This window comes from Bremia lactucae, linkage group LG1, assembly GCF_004359215.1.
Source record: "Bremia lactucae strain SF5 linkage group LG1, whole genome shotgun sequence".
Classification (NCBI taxonomy): domain Eukaryota; phylum Oomycota; class Peronosporomycetes; order Peronosporales; family Peronosporaceae; genus Bremia; species Bremia lactucae.
This window is the reverse complement of record NC_090610.1, coordinates 159,093-180,399: the sequence shown is the minus strand read 5'-3', so window position 1 is coordinate 180,399 and position 21,307 is coordinate 159,093. Positions and strand designations below refer to the sequence as shown.

Genomic DNA, 21,307 nt, shown 5'->3' with positions numbered 1-21,307 from the left:
ATGGAGAGTCCGTATGACCTCATCCTAGGCATGCCATGGTTGGCAAAGTACCAACCATGGATAGACTGGCGTACACGCACAGTTGCGAACTCTACGCAGGACACCGGAAAGGATGTGCTCCTGCGAGAGGCGTATGCAACTGATGTCGTGTCGAACACAGTTGAGGGTGCGTTGACGGGATGTCAAACGTCACCAATTTCTACCCAGCTCGTGGAGACTGGGGTAGTGAAAATGACGATGTCAAGTAGTCATGCGTCCGAATGTCCTGCACAGAGCCGAGAGCCTGTGGCAGTAGACGGCGAGCTGACAGGAAGTCATGCGTCGCATAAACCGGCAGAGTGCCTAGAGACTGGTGCGGTTGGAAGGGGCGTTAGCCAAGAGTGCAACGGCACCCGCTTCCCAGAAAAAGTTTGTGGTAACTCGAAGAACGAGTACCCGACAGATTAGGACTATCAAAGGCACGTCTAAACGAGTGACCTTTGGATCAGTCTCTAATACAGAGGACGGGCCTTCGAATGGCCGTCAAAGATGAAATTGCCGAGGCATACTCAATGAGGTGCTCCGGCAAGTCTTTAAATCTGCCGAGGAGATAGTTAATCTCCCGGAGATGTCGTGGGATCTGATCCTTGCCGAATTAAAGGAAGGAAAGATCCACGAAATAGTCACACCAGTTCCACAAAAGAACTTGGTGGATTGTTGCTCGTCGTCCACAATGGACAAGAGTGTTCTAGAAACGGACAAAAAGAAGCGGTTCGCTGATCAAGGCTGGGATGCCTTGAGAGACAGTCCGTTCTTTGAGGTTCTGTCGAAACATCGCGATGTGTTCCCAGAAGAAGTGCCGAGCCGCCTACCAGCATATAGGGGCATCGGGCACGAGATAGACCTCGAAACTGGTACCAAGTATTGTGTGACCTGGCAATGGCCGTTGCCGAAAGAAGAAGTCGATTATATCGATGAGTTCTTCGACAAGCGAGCCAAGGCGGGACATGTGCTTGAGAGCAAATCGCCTCACTTCAGCCCGACCTTTTCTGTGCGTAAAGCCACAGGTGGATGGCGCGTGATTCATGCTTACAATAAGCTGAACACGGCGACCATACTGGCGCAAACGCCAATCCCGCGGAAAGATGTATTGTTGAATTCCATGGGAAAGGCAACTACCTTTTCCGCGTTGGATTTGAAGGATGGCTACTATTAGGTACTCATGACAGTGTCCGATGTAGCCAAAACGGCAGGTAGCACCCCAAGCGGTATGCTTTGGGAGTGGCTTGTGATGCACCAAGGTTTTAAAAACGTATCAGCGACATTCAACCTAGTGGTGGCTCACGTGATGCGTCCACACCGTGCCTACGCGCCCCATTACTTTGACGATGTACTCGTGCATACTAGGGCCGAGGACGGGCTGAGCGCAGGCAACTATTTTCGTCAAGGGTCTTGTAGATGGTCGTGGCAAGACCCACCTGCTCCAGCTCAGATTAGAGACGCTAGATCAAGCTATCCCTGTAGCGGAAAAGAAAGACTTTCGCTGAAACAGGCTTTTGTCCACTCGGGTGCTTATCGTCCCTCGAGACAATAAGAAAACGTTGGTCCAAACCCCATGGGCCTCGTACGTAGAGAGCGAGAACCCTCGCTCTTCAAGTTACAAACAATTGTAAAAATACAACTGTTGTTAAAAGACGAACTTCAAGCCTTTTTTTGGATCGTACAAGGTCCTTACGACCCGTCTCAGATAAACACTTGAGCCTTCACGTGCCAAATGAAGTCCTATTGGCAATTTATTTGATTCTATAAATTTTTATGGTGATGAGATCAACCTCATCACTAGGGGCAGTAACACACAATGTTTGTGAGTAAGGAGCAAATTTTGTGAAAAAGCCTGCAAATTCTTTTGCGTTGCTGGATCAGTAGGGCGCTCCTAACCTACTGATCCCGACCGTTTTCTAAAGATCCTCCCCGTTATTGCGAGTTCGCAACAGCGTCGGGTCCGCATCTTTCGCCGTTCCTAGCGAGGGGGGTCGATTGTTTAGCTTAGTGTTTCTAGCACTGGGCGTGGGCAGTACACGCTTGTGTGAGCCCTAAGGATCAAGATTCGGCACGTCCGACAAAGTTAAATTTGCCAAAATTCGCTTTCGTCGCTCGTCTTATATGCGGCGAGCTTCTATGGTGTCTTCAAATTCGACGATCCATCTTAAAGTGAGTTGTCTTCGACTACATTAAACATAAAGATTTCTATCTTAAAGCTTTCGGGTCGACGGTGAAAGCGTCGGCCCGCTAGCAGCTTTTAAATGCATCTGCCTCAACAGTTCCAACTGTTAAGCACCCTGTTATCTCAGCAGTTCTGCGTGTTGAGCCTTGTTGACAAGGAGCCTTTTCTTGGGCCCCGTCGAGGTTATGTTGTGGAAACTAGCTAATTCTGGAAGCACTCGTAGTCAGTCTACGCCTGAGTCCCAATAATGTTAGGCCTCTGCTGAAATTGTAACGTAACCATAACTTTTAGGAGCAAAATGCACAGCGTTAAAGAGGCTCAAAACCTTGTTTGGACTAGAACATATTGGGCTCGTCATAACCCAGGACCAGAGGTTTTGGATGCAAGGGTTAAAGCCTTTATGCAATACGAATCCTTAATCATCGGATAGGTCCAGGACAACTTGGCGGCATCTTTGCCAACTCGGTAGATTTAATAACCTGATCTCAAGCCTAAGGGTCTTCTGACAATGTCTAAGTTAAGACAACTGAGAGTAAAGTGGGAGAAAACCTGCCTTTTTGGTTCAAGCAAGTGGCCATGACCATATCCAAGCTCGAACGTAGAGCCATTGAATGGGCACTCTCGTACAGCACGTCTATAAACGACGCTTTTCTCTCATGGGATCGCTAAAACAGCAAATGACTAGCATGTTTGCACCGCCTAATAAGGCTTTTCGTATGCAATCACGGCTCAAAGCGACTCGTCAGGGTAAACGAACCCTAAGAAACTATGTCCAGGAGCTCAGAGCTCTCATTGCCTCGATGCATCAAGACCAGGTGCAAGAGGCAATTGTCGTAACGGTCTTCATGGTAGATCTCAATGAGAGCGCTGCCCGGACGGAATTGTTCCGTTCCTATCCTGCTACTTTCAAAGAAGCAGTTGCCATAGCGCTACGCGCTAAATTCGACTTTAAGTCTGCTCGTGTTAGCCCGCCTGTTCACCTTACAAGCTCTTCATGCACATGGGTACTGTCTAATAGACCAGAACCCATGGATCTAAGTTGAAGAAGGATAAGAGGCGCTTCAAACTGTGATACAGCACAAAAATATCCGTAGATGTTATATGTGCAGAACACGAAACATTTATGTCCGGCCTATCTCCTACACAATGCGCGTAATGCTCGAAAGAGCACCGATTCCAACGTATACCAGAAATCTGGTACGGTGCGGAAAAACGTCGATACCCAGTAGGTGTGGGGCGCCCTACTGGGGAAGTCCTAGTGTAGCCGAGCTACCTCGCTCCTTAAGCCAGAGGAAGACTTATAGACTCAAAGAGTCTCATAGTTCTATAAAATAGTTAATTTAACCTCAGGGAGTCGTACAAGCTAGTATAGCTTAGTGAATCCTAGTCAAGGGATTCAGCAGCTCGAAGAATTAAGTGCCCGAGAGTATATACCTTAGACAGGCTTCTATATCTCACAGATCAATGCGTAAGCCTTAGGAAGGCACTAGACGCTCTAAGCTCTAAAGGGGGACATAATTCTTCTATTATTTAAATCTAAAAGCTTGCCCACGTTGAGACAGGTAGCGACATTTTTTAAATAAGAAACGGCCATTCTCAATGAGAAATGTAATGACTTGTTTGAAATAGGAAACGGCTCATCTCAGTTGGTTTTTAGTAGCGGCATGAAGATCGTTACTTAGCTAAATTAAAATAGACTTCGGCTACCACATATGTTACCCATCATAAATGGGATGTTAGATATTAGATATTCAAAACAAAATAAAAAAGAATTTTACACACAAAGTAAATGTGCCGCAACAACGGTTCACTTATAGAAGTGTGTCCCATTACAGGTGGCCTCTGTCATGTCGACTGCAATTGATAAGATTTTTCTATGAAAGGCAAATTGACATCAGTCAAATAAATATGCCTGCTGGGACTCTATTTCTTAAAAAAAAAGTGGCTTAGAGCTCGCTCTCACTTAAGAAAATCATTTTTGGCAAATTTCTTCCTATTTCGTTCTGCAGTTATGTCGTAGAAATGTTTCGGAATTTTGTGTTGAAGAAATGTCTTAGAAAAAATCTTCGCTGAAGAATCTTGAAGATAATATCACATAGTCAGAATGCGTGTGTAGAAGCCAATCAACATTTAATAAGTCACGTAGTGCGTCGATGTAGCAATTTAGGTCCGTCGATTTCGTAACTCCCTAAAATTAGAGAATCGGTTTAGCCACATATTCGGTACTCTTGTGTTTGTTGTTGTTAAATAAAAACTACAGAATATTAACAGCATAAACTATTTCCATCCCGAAATTATACTAGAAACTGGAGTAATGACACTCCTTAATTAACACCTCTGTATTGATGAGAGTAGTGTAATTAAAATTACGTTCTGATAATTCATATTGAGTAGTTCTTTTTGCAAGCCTTTACAGCTACAATAGCTCGACGGCCTGTAAAAGGGCTTTGAGTATATGCGTATTTTTTGGGTAAAGAGCAAGATGCATATTTAACAAATACATTACGTGCAAAAGCCGACAAAAACTGAAATGTACGAGAATTGTGGTATGCTTGCGCCCATGGTGGTACAATTCAAAACGCCGCAAAGATTCGCTTGTTGGCAAGGTACGCAATGCACTTCCGCAGAAATTTATAGGAGCAAAAGCAATATATATATAGCGTTAGATCCCTAAGACTAATTAATTGCATGCGCAAGAGAGCCCCTCCGATCCTTGTCGTCTATATCCAACTCATCTTCTCGCTCATTCTCGGCTTGCTGCGCTTTCTCATCGCTTATATGACTTGCTAACCACGTGTGGACGCGCTTAGCCTTTCCCAGTTGTTAAAAACATACACATTCTAACACCGCCAAACCACGACACGACTTCTTATGTGTCCACGTGTAATGGGGAGTCCCGTTAGATAATACCTTTTCCTACAAGGGAAATATTTTAAACCTGTTAAACCTGTGACAGAAATTAACTAAAGAAATACACAATTATTATCTTTCATTGGTTTTGACCTTATAGTTCCAATATTATTAATTTTAAAATATTTTGACGCAATAAGACATTAGCTCTATTGATTGATTGGTTCAAGTTTTGATCAACCCCGCCAGTTGTTTCAAGACACGATAAGGCGTCGCTCAAGAAAGCGCACTGCATATTTAATTATTAATACATTATGGCCAGTAGATAGAAGATCGTTATTAGAGAAACTCAATATATCAATATGATTTATACTTTTTCCCTATTCTTAATTCCTTGATTTTACCTTTAGTAGCTAAGACTTCTTAGCTTTTTAGAACCTCCCCCTGCACGTCGTGTACGTGAAGTAGTCGAGACACCCACCTTGACTGTAATCAGTGCAGGTTGACATGTACTGTTAGCAGTGTTAGCAAAAGGTTCTCCATTACACTTTGTCGTACTTCATAGTCCATCTAGAGGCCTTCGTACGTTCCATTCAACTTGTATATGTTAAATGATAAAGGAGTAAGCTCTCAAGCCCCTAAAGACGGCCTATAGGTAACAGGTGAAATGTTCACTCACTTGAGTGACGTTGAATGGAGAGTGATCGAGCGGATGAGTTTGGTCGAAGGCGGGCCAGCCATAAGCGCCATGTGTTTTACGCCAAAACGAGACGAGAAGCATGCAAATTTAGCCAGGTTCCTACAACATAACCTCGACGGGGCCCAAGAAAAGGCTCCTTGCCAACAAGGCTCAACACGCAGAACTGCTGTCGCAAAAGTGCGTCATAGGGGTCCCTGAGATACCTGTGCAAGTTTGCATTGTAGGTACACATGGTGTACGAGCAGACCCCGACAAGGTAAAATCAGTAAAGGAATGGTCAATCCTACGGCATGTGAAGGATTTGCGCCAATTCCAAGGGCTCGCTAATTACTTGCATAAGTATAGCAAGAATTATGCGGAGCAAACTAAACCATTATATGATCTCCTTAAAAAGGACACAGAATAGGTTTGGTTAAAAGACAAGAAGATGCGTTCACATCAGTGAAGCAGTCTCTTGTGGAGGCACCGGTCTTGGCATTGCCAGACGCGGTTAAGCCCTTTAGCGTCGTCTGCGATGCAAGTAATTCTGCAATTGGCAGCGCGCTCATGCAGAAGGATAACGACGGCGTTGACCGTGTCATTTCTTATCAGTCTCGGCTTTTAAAAGCCGCGGAACTGAATTACCTTGTGCGCTACTTTCAATAAAGTATGCTCTTGTCAAGTTTCGTGTGCACCTACTGGGCACCGAACCATTTGTGGTTTATACGGATCACGCATCACTGCGGACCGCAATAAACTCACCGCATCTCTCGCCTAGAATGGCAAGATGGCTCACATTCTTCTTTAAATTTAATTTCAAAGTTGAATATAAGCCGGGTAAGTCGAATGTCTTGGCTGACGCTTTATCGCGCAGACCAGACTTCGAGGTTAGACACCAGGAAAGTGTGTCTAGTGCGAAAGCACAATTTCAGCCGTCGACGTTGGCAGCCATGAAGGCATACCACGTGACGAGCTCATTGGCCTCTGAGATAAAAGAGAGCTACAGTCAGGACGACCACTGTCGCCTGCTGTTGGATCACTTCGGTGGACGAAAGGTTTCCCTTCCGTCGCACCTGAAAGCTAAGCTCAATCGCTTTAGCTACAGCGATGGCCTGTTATGGCATCAGCTGTCACCTTGTGATCCCTTGAGAATCTATGTGCCTCATGACACAGATCTCAAGTTGATGATCCTTCACGAGCTCCATGATGCGCCATCTAGTGGGCATCTGGGCCGTGAAAAGACATTCTTACGAGTGTCAGAGGAATTTTGGTGGCCACACCTATATAGATGGGTGGCCAACTATATTCGCTCTTGCGAACAGTGTCAGCGCATTAAGCCTGCACCGTCCAGCAGTGCGCCACTGAAGCCGCTACCGATTCCAACCAACTGTTGGAAGTCAGTAAGTCTGGACTTCATGTTTGGCATGCCGCCCGATCATAAGGGTCGGACGGGGCTAGTCGTCTTTGTAGACAGACTGAGCAAAATGGTGCATTTAGTACCATGTAAAACATCGATCACAGGCAAGGAGGCAGCTCTCTTATTCCTGGATCATGTTTACCGACTCACGGGATGCCCGAGTCCATAGTATCGAACCGGAATCCACGTTTTACGTTTGGTTGTTGGCAACATGTATTCGAGCTGCTAGGTAGCAAGCTCCACATGTCGACCGCAGATCATCCCCAGACCGATGACCAAACCGAACGTGCCAGCCGGGTCGTGGTAGATATCTTGCGCACTATATCAACTCCCAAAGAGTGGAGCAACCAATTGCCCTTGGTGGAGTTAGATATTAATAACAGTGTCCACGACATAGTTTCGTCAATATGACGATGACCCATGGGGGTATCATCTCAAAGACAGAAACTTGCCCTAGTGACCCTGCCAGTTTAGCAGTGGTCAATAAAACTACGCGTTATGACCGACCTCTCGGCAGTATCATAGCGAGTTTGATGCTAAAAGCGTGAGCAAGGCTCAACGCTTTGTGGATGGGCGATTAGCCATCACACTTAAAGTCCGTGACGCAATAGCAAGCGCACAGGACAAGCAAAAAGAATATGTGGACCGAAACGGTCGCGAAAATTATGAACGCTTCAGAGTGGGTAAAAAAGTACTATTAGGTACTGCTACCTTTACCTAAAAATGCAATTTCTGTGCTACCTGGAGGTACTACGAAGTTGTTGCCGCGCTTCATTGGGCCCTTTACGGTTGTAGAAGAGGTTGGAGACCTAAATTATAGCCTCACCCTTCCCCCTTATATGAAGACGCACCCCGTATTTTACGTGGGCCGTCTGAAAAGGTATGTAGACCCAAATGAGGTCACATACTCCCATCCGTCTAAGGAGATCGATGGTGACGCCGACTGTGAGTCGAGCGTCGTTCGGGTGAGGGGGACGGTGAAGGCGAAAAGCTATCGGACCGATCCCTCCTGCCACGAACAGGACTCGGAGAGCGAGGGACATCACGCGAGTAACGCGGATCCCTCAGCATTATCCTCTCGAGAAGGTCCAAGCGAGTCTTCAGGCGTTCATAACCCTGACGAGCCTTCGCTCGGACATCAACGAGATCCGAGGTCAGTCGCGAGACTTGACCCTCGAGATCCGCAATACTTCGTTCAGCAGCGTTTAACGCCTGTGACTGAACGGACGAAGGTAAGACAGCTGCGAGTAGTTGGGCGAGATCGCCACTCCTATCGGGCGCCGCCTGCACTAATGGATGCGGGTGGGAATCAACGCTTCCTTGTTGGAAGGTTGCTTGCCCACCGCTCCGTGAGGCAAGGGTATCAGATCCTCGTCCAATGGAAAGGTTACCCGAAGATTTTTGACTCTTAGGAACCGATCGACACCCTACGTATTCATGTGCCCGGTTTGGTGGCTGCCTATGAAAAGGAGCACCAGCTGAGGCCTCTTCGCTAGTCTCAAACAGACTAGCAGAAGTAGCGTTGTGAGAAGAAACAGGGGGTACAGTACCGCCCATGATTTCTTTCACACGCAAGTGGGCGAAATTAATTCGCTATCCGGATGAATGCGGCGCAGGAATTCCGCCTCGTATTGGTCGGGCGTTTCTTTTGAACGCAACACGACCGGATCGGGAAAATACGCCCAAAAGGTTTCCCTGAGCCCTCCATGATTTGAAGACGCCACAATAATTATGTGCGTCTACAAGAGCGCGCTCTAGGAGCGACGCTCTTGGCCCGTTTAAACGAGGCCATTTAGATGGAGGGAGCATCAAATGATATGCCACCCGTCACATAGCCACGTTCAAAACGACTCCTAATTCGAGGGGTTCTAGTTCGAAAATTTGAGGCTTGTGACACCGACTGAGCACGTTCACGTGTCGTCGGCGGAGCTTTAGGCTCCGAATCCTCTATGTCAGAACCATTATGAATTATGGTCTGAGCATAAGGCGTTGTGGTTATACCCAACGGAGAAGCGCTGCGCCTTTATGGGCAGCGCTCTCATTACCTGTCGCTGCGCTTTCCAGCGCAGACGACGGGACAGCATTCGTAAATGCTGCTGTCTCCATGTTGTGAGCTATGGGAGAAGTTTGGATGGGCAATAATGCCGCATCATCATTCCTCATGAGCAGGTTGTCCGCATCACTACTATGAGGTGACGGCAACGGTGTCGACTCATTGTAGTCGACAATGAGCGACGGATCAACATCCTCACTGTTAAAGTGGGATGGATCCTTTAGCCCTGTTAACGCGACAGCCGCAGTGGCTGTCGGCGTTTCGACTAAGGCATTAAACGCGGCCGGCGAATTAGCGCGGCGCGTGCGCTTAGTGCGAGATTGAGTCGGCGTCTTCGCAGACGACCCACTAACATTGCCCCTTTTAGGTGGCATCTTTGGCGCCGTGTATGGAAACACAGGTCGGTAGAGTGATTGAGTAAACTAGCGGCGCGTGAAGCTACTCGCAGTTCCTCGCTCCTCTTTGACGAATTTAAAAATGTAAATTCGTTCTTAAAGGGGGGATGGTGTAACGGGCTAAGTTGCCCTAATGTTACACAGTCCCTGTTAAGTACACTTGGTGTACTTAAGGGGGTGGTCAATTACTAAATTAAAGTAGTTAGACCCAGCACTCGGGTGTGGTGCACGTTTGTGACCAACCCTTTTGTATGTGATGCACATGGGTGCATTCACATTAGGAGAGGATGTCGCCTAGCGGCATCCGATGCGCATGGGTGCATTCACATTAGGAAGGATAACGCCTAGCGTCATCCGTGATGACGGCTAGTGTCATCCGTTACGCGAGGTATCTAGAAAGATACGCTCGCAATACATATCAAGTGTTATCTGTAGAGAGGATATTTTGATTGGTTAAAAAAGGTAATTATAATTAATATGATTAATTATAAATCAGTCTGAAAATTACTTCCTTCTTGATAAGTGCGCACGAGGAGCCGGATTACCGCTCCCGTGACGACACTTAATCAAAGTACTTAGTGCGTTGGCCCACCACAACTACCTCACTGCACGCAAGAGAAGCTGGTTAAACGCTTCATTGCTGTGCTAGGGTGTGTGTCTAAGTAGAGCTTGGCCGCATTACGACGTGCCCGCCTACAACCAGGGCCATGCCTTCTATACGTTAAGTTAAAAAATACGGCAGTCATAGGTGCCCCCTCCGTTCATCTAATCACTGAATAAAGAATAAGAACTGAAAGCTATGGTATGGGTAAACCGCGACTTCTACTGGTATAGTCTTTGAGTGATGAGGTCATGTAAAACAATAACCCTTACTATAAAGTTAAAGGAACCCCTGGACTCCGGTGGGATAATGTCTCCCTACTTTTGTAATTCTTTACTTATTTCCTTGCATAGAAAATAATAATTATTATTTCTCTTATAGGAAATAATATTTTGTAACGGAACACCCCGTTACATATAGGGTCCTACGTCGCTAATCGAGATCCCAAAATCCTCATCCCTCGAATCAAGGTGTTTGAGTGCCTATGTGTTTGCGTTGCTTGACTTGCTCTGGATGTTTTAGGTGCTCATGGCTCCCAAAAGTATTATAGATGCCTAATACGCTACGGGGGATTTAAATGCATCGAACGAGCATCACACGTACGTGCTTGCTGTTCAGGTATTTTAAGAAAGGGCAGAACGAATTAATTCTAAGCGGACGCGCACTTTACTTTTTTTACATCTTAAAAAATAGCAAATGCCAAGTAAGACAAACTCTTCACTACACCAAGTTGTTAGCATCACGATGCGCTTTAAAATAAGTCAGCTATTCGAGCCAAGCATGATCTACATCAGTCAAGTATTGTGACTGTTGTTTAAGGGGGCATTTCGGCGTCGTCGCAGCATGCGTTTTCTCTCGCACCATTCATGGGCATGCTGGGTGGCATTGGCTGTGGCTGGTTGTTTCATTTGATTTGTTTACGGTGTTAAACAGCACTGCAGGATTTGTAAGCTACGTAATGACGTATGATTTGCTCGATGGGAATGTCGGGGATGTCATGGTGACGCACAGGTCGGAAAGATATTGTTAAGTAAATAGTATCATCACTACGTGGGAAGATACTGGTGCCTCATAGAGAGTCATCCCTTTATTTGTACCGCAACGAAAACGTAGCATGTGTAAGCAATATTACAAATAGAAGTATAATCATTGGAAACGCATCAGTCTGAACTACATAAAAAAGTTGAAGCTATTTTAATTTTGTCGCAACCTTGTGAATCCAGTCCACAAGAAGCGGGAATAGAGCAGAAACACTGTCATTTATGAGACCCAGAAAGAATTGCTCTGCTTGCTCATCAGTCAAATCGAGACGAAACTTTTCTTCTACTTTAAGCAAAGTTGTGGCAGGATTCGCTGACAGCTCTTCAATTCCAGAGTCGGCCATAAGACTGAGTAAGTTTAAGATGAGGTCGGCACTTTTTCGCAGCCAGTTGTACGCTTGGCAACAATAGGTTGTAAATCTTTGATAATGCTCGCTCGTCGGACCTCCCATGCCTTCTACCATTTCTTTTGTCAACTTAAACGGAGGCGGGTACGGCTTTGGATCAGCACCAAAGACAAAACCAAAATCAATATGAAACATATGCCCTTCTGCTTTCATCATCAAATTGTCTAAATGGCGATCACCAATTCCAAGTAAATACGTCAGCACACAGTAGCCAGCCACTGATTTTACATATGTGCTTAATGCTTCAGGCGCAATTCCAAACTCCGCAGTAATGTCAGGATTGTGCTTTCGTAAAAAACCAATAATTTGGGGCGACTCAAAGTGCGAAACCACATACGATACCGGGTACGAGTCTTGTACAAACTCCATTAAACCATCGTTGGCGCCTGTCGCTAAGATGCGATACGGCGTGAGCTTCAAATCCAAATTAACCTTTTTTAACAAGCGATCCATCAAAATGAACATTTGCATAATCAGTTGATCTTGACGCAGATCATCTCCATTTTTCACCATAAACTTGTACATCGGACCTTCCTTTTCACGGTGCAAGTAACTGATCATACGGGTCGGCAGTGATTCTCGCATGATATTCATGTCGCTTCCACCAAATATTGACTGACTCAGATTTGTTGGATGATTGCTGTCTCCTTCACCATTTATGGTATGGTGAAGCTGATCAGTTGGAGGAATTACTGTTTGGAACTGAATGACAGCCGGGTACATCGCACTTTTGAACATCTTTGCTGATGACGGAACGACTCCACTTAAATACACTGTCGGGTCCAGTGGCAAAGAAATCACCGCGCCTCTCGGCCACGGAAATTGTTTCAAAAACTGTCGTAACTTTTCCTCCTTTTGGTCTTTTCGTCCTTTCTCTTCACGAGCCTTGTTGTGGATTGTCAAAATGTGACTCATGAAATCACGTTGAGCGATCAACATGTCGTAAATCGGTTTCTTCTCTTCATCGCGCTTCATCTCCGTAAGCATTTTATTCAGTACGGTGCGGAAAATGTCCGAGTCATTCGTTTGATCTCCAGCCTCTACTTTCAAGTACCAGTAGAAATAATTAGCCATCTGAAAGTTCGTGCTGGAGCGTGCAATTAAAAAGCGAGCCAAAGGACCCAACTCGCTTGATGATCCGTCCGAAGTATTGATTTCATCGGTGGCCAATGCCCCGCGCAGAGATGCGATTGGGGCCCCCGTGTTTTCATACCGCAGCGCTTGGACCAGTTGCAACAAAAAGTCGAGTAGATCTTCATTTTTAGCTGTTGCTAGTGTCGATACTGCAAAATGACGCACAATCTCGTGCTTAAATTCCTTTTCGCGCCCTAAAAGCTTGAGAGCATCAGCGATGTCAATCTCACACCACTGAGAAAGCAGATCCGTGGCTTGTTTTACTTCCAATTCATCTTTCCAATCAACCGAGAGCAAGAACTTTACCACAGCCTTCTTGTTATCGGTTAAAGTGTAACGAAATTTCCAGAGTAAATCTTTGTCTTCATTCTTCAAGTTGTCAGTTGGTGTCGCCAGCAAGAGCTCAATTCTAGCCTTTTCATCTCGACTAGGCTTAAGATTAGGATCAATGGATCCTCGTAGAATGTCTCGTGCAAGACGACGGTATTTGCGCTCCGCTGGGTTGTCTTCATTCAAGTCAGGGTCCCATATGGTCACTAGACTTGGAAGTTCTCTAGACCCCGAAGACGCTCCCGCTGTAGCCAAATCGTACGATCCACTGAGCGTATGCGAGTCATACGAATGAGCGGAGGATGACGTCGTACTGCTCTCGTAATTCGTGCGTCTTGGACCCATATCTGCAGTGTACGACGATGTCAAGTTGCGCTGCGAATACGGTTCTTCCTCGTACACGACCACGTCTCCAAAATACGGCATCTCGAGCCACAAGAGAGCGTCCTCCCGATAGGAGCAAAATGGGCCGAGTGCATCCTTTCTCGTTGGTGGTTCACTGCCTCGACGAATGCGAGCAATGCGTCGATCTGTGACGCTATCCATCCACTCGTTTCGTGCAATTTCTTTGCGCTCGTACTTCTCACGAAGCTTATCGAGTCGAAAACATTCTTGCCGTACCCACTCTTCATCAATCTCGGATGGCGTCGTGGTCGTAGGAGACGAGTCAGCTTCACGCCCCTCCCAGATGCGAAGACACTGCACGCCGTCACGTAGAACACCCTGCTTGGTGAAGAAAGAGATTGTAGAGCCGCCAATAGGCACCCAGCCCACCCCCCAGATGGTAATGGCCAACAGCGAGTTGCGCGAAAGATCGCGGTAACGCACGGGAAAGGAGATCCACTCATTCCAATAAATCGTTGAGTTGCTGCATTTGGTAGGGCTCGTGGAGCTAAGAAAAGTACATACTAAATTAGATCTCAGCTCGCAATGCTTAGCTCAAGCAACATATACCTCAAAGGGTACGCACCTTATAACCATGGGGTGTAGAGGAAGCCCGTCCGAGAACAATTGAGCAGTCAGGAAAATTTCGCTTACAGGCGAGTTGCGCACCTCGGACGACGTACCAGCTAGCTGCTCGAGGCCCACGCATGGCGTTTCGTTTATTGCACGCTTTGGCGTGTCACCACTTACGGAGCATCCTAGTGCTGGTGCCAATTCAATCAGCGATATTTTGACACTGATGCATGTGCTTACGCCGCTGCTTAGGTAGTAGCGGTACTCTTTAAGGCGGCTCGCCATGACCGTGTTTTTTGCAATAAAATCTAAATCACACCTATTCAAAATGCATGTAAATTATTATTTATGTCTATCTTAAACTGTTTGCACGTTTGCTGTCCTACAAGACGTTGGCAAAGTTCTATGTGAGCAAATTTAAGTGTGAGCATAAAAAAGGAAGTGATATCAACATTCACAAAATGCGATTGCGGCCCACAATTGCATTCGATATGGCCACAAATGCAAAGTCCATTCGATGCTGGCGGGGCCAAAATCTATCTGAGTAAACGAGTCAAACAGTCGGAACAGCTCTCATTCAGTGTTGATCACTAGCAAATAAAAATCAACATCTAACCAGCGCTCGTTAGACTTTGAGGTTCTGCGTACAAAGTTCTGGCTTGAAAGAGATTGTTTGGCTGTTGCTTCGATTGCGCCAGCCACGCGGAACCCCATGAGATTTTCTTCACAATATCCGTGCGCGAAGTAATGTAGTTCCGTGCTGACGTTTCTGGGATATGTATATACAGTCCCTTTATGTGCCAAATCACCTAGACTTTCAATGATAGGGAGGCAGCAATTCGAATGCAAAGCCACAACATTCGAGTAGCTGCCTCCCTTTTAAACAAATGGCAGCAGCTTTAGAGTGGGCATCGAGCAAAAACGGGTAGACGTCACCTAGTTGCGCAAAAAAATCTTGCCTTTTTGTTTCGATAAATTCATGCATCGACGCTGTTTTCGGCGAATTTAAAGAAAGCGCCCGCGAAAGTTTTTGCGTGGAAACCCAATTTTAGCTTCCATTTTAACCGTTACGATGGCACGACAGCTGACGAAGGGGCGAGTTGGAGATAAACGAGCCTACATGGCTTTTTTCTAGGTGGCGCTAGGAGCTTGGAGTTTGTATGCGCTCTCTCCACAACAAAGAGGGCCCTGTCCGCACCTCAGTTTGGCGGCTGACTCGACTCGCGGAGTAGAAGTCATCAAGCAAGAGAAAGAGAGCACTCGAAGGCTGTTTGACTTACTCACCCCTTCCCCACCTTATCGTCTAGTGTTCCTTGTTGCAGCATCAGCGCAACGCCCTTCGCCGTAAGCCCGCAGCTCTTGGGTGTGCGCCGTATTGGCTCACGAAGACTGAAGGACTTCTTCCCCCCCGCCCGTTTGTAGTCGTGCCTAGATTTAGGTGAAACAATTCGGCAGTATGTCGCGCAAAGGACTCAAGGGAAGTAGCACGATTGGTGGCAACGATGTACTGACCATTGACCAGTTGCGTCACCAGGACGACTGGGTACTCGATACGGAGCGATACAGATGCCATGTGTGCACGCGAAACTTCACGCGCTTTCGACGAAAGCATCACTGTCGCAAGGTATGAGTTAATACGTTGCAACTTGTGTAATCCTTTAAGAGACTGACTTTTGTGCTGCTCGTGTTGTCTGTGCGGACGACGGTAGTGCGGCGAAGTAGTTTGCGGCAATTGTACGCTAAAGAAAGAGGCCGAGCTACCCGTAATAGGTCGTTCACTAGTTCGTGTCTGTATGTCGTGCATCCTATCGCATGCGAATGGCCAGGCGAACCCGCAGGCGCCACCACCGGCCCCGACGTCAGGCACCGCGTCGCCTCCGCCCCCACGCGAGGAACATTGGGAGGCGCAAAACTTTCACTCACCTACTGGAAACTCGGAGGGCGATCTGTCGCACTTCACCCGCGACTTTCAACAGCCGGAATTTAATTACCCTCTCGACTTTAGCTGGGATCACCCGTGGCCGAAACCCCCGATCGTCCCAGCAGAATCCGGGCGTCTTGAGGTATTGCGAGGTTTTGACATTATGGATACGCCGTCAGAAGATGTGTTTGATATTATCTGTGACTTGGCGAGCAATGCCTTAAAAAGTCCCATCGCGGCCGTGAGTCTACTGGACGAAGACCGCGAGTGGTTTAAAGCAAGTGTGGGGCTAGCGCAGAACGAAGTTCCGCGTTCGGTTTCTTTCTGCGCGCATGCCATCATGTCCAAGGAACCGATGGTAGTTATGGATACGCTTCTGGACAAGCGATTTGCCAAAAATCCTCTTGTCACGGGCGCGGCCAAGATTCGTTTTTATGCCGGTGCACCGATATGCACGCCATCTGGCCATCTTTTGGGAACGGTGTTCGTGTTTGACACTCAACCGCGCAACACATGCGACATTGCGACGTTGGAGAAGCTGTCGAACGTGGCGATGAAAAATTTAGAAGATCGAAAGAATGCTGTGGCCGCGCCTCTTGATAATGGTGACGCTGTAGAAATTATCGAGACGAACGATCAGCAGGCCGAGGGATTTAAGCGGCCGGCAGATTCCCTTCGTAGATCTGGAATTGGGATTGCAAATCAGGTGGTTGCGCACCCTGCGGCCAGCGCGTCGCAGGATCTTGTTGCGACCAATGCTGGCGATGGTCAGGTGAGTGCAGGTCCTAAGATGGAGACGATGTTGATGGATTTGCTGTGCCGTACGACGGAAACTCAGCAGCAGCTAGCAACACAGCAAGGAGCAATGTTTCACACATTAGGCCAACACACGGCTGATATCGACAAGTTAGCAAATGCCATGGCGCGAATGGAGGCAAAATTAGACGCGATGGTCGAGTAAAGCGGTGAGTATCGTAATGCGCGCCATGAAAAGCAGTAGCAGCTCGTGTGCGCAATTCAAAAGCCAACTAAGAGATAATGGTGAAAAGGAAAAGAAAACCGAGGTTTTGTTCGATTGCAATATTAATCGAAAACTTTTTCGTAGGAAAACCAAACCGATTGTGAGCTATGATGACCAATGACTTTTTATGCGGTGAGCTTAATTTTCGAAACTTGCAGTACATTGAGAAAGTGCTGAGATAGTACATACCTTTCTTTCTTAATATTTTAAACTTCAGCGACACCACAAAGGTTTATTGTAACGGGCTCAAGTTGCCCTAATGTTACACAGTCCCCGTGAAGTACACTTGGTGTACTTAAGGGGATGGTCAATTACTAAATAATAGTAATTAGACCCAGCACTCGGGTGTGGTTCACATTTGTGACCAATTCTTGTGTATGTGATGCACGATGCCATAAGGGCTCGTCACATCGCCGACGAGTAAATGCACGTCTCATTTGCCTAGTCAATTTGGCAGGTCGTGCCAAAACTTGGGCACTAGGCCTTCAGTTGCGCGACCCGTACGTTTTTGGATCCTTTAAAGCCCTGGGCTAGCGGCGTACTTGCACAAGTACTGATTGATTGATTTAAGTTTAAATCAACCCCACCAATCGTTACAAGACACGATTGTGCGGTGCGCAAGGAGGCACTACATTTAGTTAATTTTTATAAATCAAGTTCAGTAGTAGATAGAAGAGCGTTACGTAGGAAACTAAATATATTAATACAGTTTTACTTTTCTCTATTCTAAAGCCTTAATCTAGCTAAAACTTTAAGCTAAAGACCCTTAGCTTCATAGAAACCATCCTCTGTACCTTTGTGTACGTGAAGTTTCGAGGCACCTCACCTACACTTTTATCAGTGTAAGGTTAATTAGTACTGATCAGTACTAGTGAAATGTGCCCCGGTACAGGACAGGCTATGCCTCATCCTAAGTAAACGGTCAGACAACCACGCGTTTTGTTGGCGCTACCACTACGTAACTCGGAATTGGTGCGATGGAAATACCCGACTGGCTTGCTGATCTTTGTTTGGTCCTGTTAGGAACAGATTAGCGAGTTTCTCGCAACGCGTTAAAATAGCTTTCGACATCTGCGTGATAGAATGGCTGATATGCAAGACAAACAAAAAGAACAAGCGGATGATATAGGCAAAAGCTGTATTCAGCAATATGTGTTCGGTGACCAAGTGTTGCTAAAATGCTAAAACCTTACCTATTAAAGCAGTATCGGCGCTCTTTTAACATAAAATTGCGTCCGCTTTAATGGACCATTTACGGTCGTGGCCAAGAAGGGCCTAGCTGACGCTAAACCTTCCGCGCAAGGTGCGTACATACCCAGTGTTCTACATTGGCTTTCTAAAGTGTGATGAAAATTGTTTCTCTACATTGGCTTTCTTAAGCCGAATCAAGATCCTTCCCAAGTGGATTAAAGGCACTTGCGCCGAGACAAAAATCTGTGCCGCAGATTAGGTTCTGATTGACTTGACCATCTGAACTTATTTGAGGGGTTGATGACGATTCAACGTCAAAAGGGTTGATGACGCTTCAACGTCAAAAGACGATTTCGAACCGCATCACGGGCTTTCTCATGGAGAAGTTGCACCTCGTGCTTTAAAAATTAAAAAAAATCCTTCCAAATTTGGGCACCTTCCTGCGTTTCTCGACAAGCAAAGAAGCTTTCAGTTCCACGTTTAGGAATTTTAAAGCGTCGTCGTCACAAGGGTCAATAGTAATATCTCAGAAGTGGTTTGGAACCCCTCAGTAAAAATTCTTGGCAGTACGAGGTACCCCTTCGGCAAGATTGTTTCTACACTGTTTACGTTCTTGAGCGCCACGCTTAAGGTCAACAAGCGTCGAACGACGCTTCCACCAATAGTGGTGGGAATGGACGAATCCTGGACCTTATTGTGGCTTGGATCAGCGGTTGCATGTGTTACTGAAGTTCTAGAGTGCTGGCACGGCCTAGCCTCGTTTTTTGGCCGATAAAGCGTCCTTAATTTACATTCAGCCTTTGCTTTGCAAAATCAAAGCGAGTTTTAGCTCGAGACGAATGTCGGCCGCATCGGCCGACTCTCTAAGATATAAATACTTCGAAGGCGGCGGGCCCAATAGGCCAATCGAAAATCATGTTCGTTCGTTTTTTACCGACTCGTTAGGATGTTATTCGATCGGAAGTTCCGTCATAATAAGAACGAATTTGCAGCCCGACGAGATTTATCCTCACGCTTGAGCGTGTTGGTTTGGGATACATCGTCCTTGATCTTAGACGGAGTGTGACTACCATATTTCAAGTACTCATCGTTTTCGACTAGATGTCGGTGATCAAGTGTAGGTACCAAGGACAAAGCTATGCAAATAAGAGCTGTATGGTTAGCTGCTGACAACCACAAAGAGGAGGATTTAAAAGTGAATGCTGTAACTCAATGTTAACAGTCTGTTAAGGGGGGTCACGGGGTACCCTTCGGGTTTTAAGCGTTAATTTGGTACAATTACGTTATTGGTAAAAAATATCCTTCTTGTAATATAAAATAGTAAAAGTATTTAAACTCCATTTACAAAGGGTAATACGCGTGGAAGCCACCAGATAGAGAGCTGGCGTTGGAAATCTATTTAAAAATAATTAAGGTAAGTTTTTTTACATTCAAACATGAATAAAGATCCGTTTTTAGAAAAAGCGTGTTGCATTTTACTAAGGCTTGCGCTATGATCTGCGAAAGTTACACGTTTCCAAGGCATACACTCTCGGACACTCATTGCCACTTAGCTCTACAAACCACTCGAGCCCTTGAACTCGGATGCCTTTTACTCTACGAGCTTGTACGACTCTTAAGTTGTTACACTTACTAATTTTACAGAACTAAGTGACTCTGTTAGTCTATAACTCTTCCTCTGACTTTAGGAGAGAGGTAGCTTTGTTACACTAGCAACGTTGTGTATGAACTAACTCATCTGATATTACTAAAACGTATTATCGCAGGGGTCTTTTGTAACGGGGTGTATCGTTACATGAAATTAACACTTAAAGGTTGTTACTTAATATATTATCTAAAAGGTAGATAATATTTGAAGGATATTACTTTATATAGTAATGTTCAAAAATCTTATCCATAAATAGGTATAGACCATTATATCTATGTATTCCGCAGACTAATTAGCTGTAGAGGTAATCAAAGATAGATACAGATAAGATAAAATTAAGAATTCAATTACATGTTTAGTATTAGAATATAATTAAGTTAGCATTTACAAGATAGACAGAGAGACACTTAATTATATTAATACATTTTTCATTTTACCCTCTTCAAGCTAGTTACCTTAAAAGAGAAGTCTTCCTCTGCACGTACTAGTGTACGTGAAATAACGTAAGGCACCACTCGCAACTTAAGCAGTGCGAAGTGGACTTGTACTGAAGCAGTACAAGTCGTAGTGCCCCGTTACACCTGGTAGCACTTTGTAGTCCGTCCAAGGACCACGTTTTCCACATCTAACATGGACATAGTGAGAATACGCATCACGTTTCCCGTGAAAGCTACTCCTTTTTAAGTGATATAGAAAGTAGTACGGTCGAACGAATGAGTTCGACCGTAGGAAACGATGCAATCTTGGCAATGCTGTCCAATTTGGACAGAGATGCCCTCCGTTCAGCCATCGCCAAGTTCATACAACATGAACTTGACGAGATGAAAAAAAGAGTAGCCTTGCTGAATCAGCAAGGCTCTCAACAGGCAGAACTGTTGAGGTTACAACAGGTACAGACCCCTGTATCTGGGATGACGCAAACGCGTAGTCCCGAAACTTTAAAGATTGACATCTCTAAGTATAGGGACTTAGAGATGTCGATGAAGACTCCCTCTTGAGATAGTTTGTCGAGTTGGACGATGCCATAAGGGCACGTCACATCATCGACGAGCAAATGCAAGTCGCATTCGCTCAATCAAATTTGGCGAGTCGTGCCAAAACTTGGGCATTGGGGCTTAAGTTGCGCGACCCATACGTCTTTGGGTCGCTAGAGCCTTTTAAAGCCCGGCTCAAACAGACATTTGAGCCACCAAGGGCTGAGTTCAGAGCTCGTTCAGAGCTTCTGAAACTCAAGCAAGGCAAGCGTGATGTTCACTCATATGTCCAGCACATACGACTCTTAGCGAGTTGTATAACAAATTACCCAGTTCATGAACACACCTTGATTACGGTGTTCATGCAAGGTCTTACGGATAAGAAGCAATATCCGTTGCGGAACAGGAGGACTTTAGCTTGAGACAGGCTCAAGCTAGTTTGACATCGTATCGTCCTCCAAGATGACACGAGTTAGGAGGTCCAGA

General features: G+C 45.9%; 2 protein-coding genes across 2 annotated transcripts; one reads left to right on the top strand and one right to left on the bottom strand.

The window, feature by feature from the left end:
- Nucleotides 1–11,387: 11,387 nt before the first annotated feature.
- On the bottom strand, nt 11,388–14,611 carry CCR75_008459 (uncharacterized protein; the record flags this gene model as incomplete). The annotated part of the gene is made up of 2 exons (XM_067966511.1): nt 14,080–14,611; nt 11,388–14,001 (listed from the first exon to the last, which is right to left on the bottom strand). Exons 1-2 carry the CDS (start codon nt 14,349–14,351, stop codon nt 11,388–11,390), a joined length of 2,886 nt encoding a protein of 961 aa, XP_067823097.1. The 5' UTR covers nt 14,352–14,611.
- A 624-nt stretch (nt 14,612–15,235) lies between these two features.
- CCR75_008460 (uncharacterized protein) lies at nt 15,236–17,135 on the top strand. Its single transcript, XM_067966512.1, has 2 exons — nt 15,236–15,690; nt 15,776–17,135. The coding sequence occupies exons 1-2, from the start codon at nt 15,523–15,525 to the stop codon at nt 16,946–16,948; spliced, it is 1,341 nt and encodes a 446-aa protein (XP_067822661.1). The 5' UTR covers nt 15,236–15,522; the 3' UTR covers nt 16,949–17,135.
- The last annotated feature ends 4,172 nt before the right edge of the window (nt 17,136–21,307 follow it).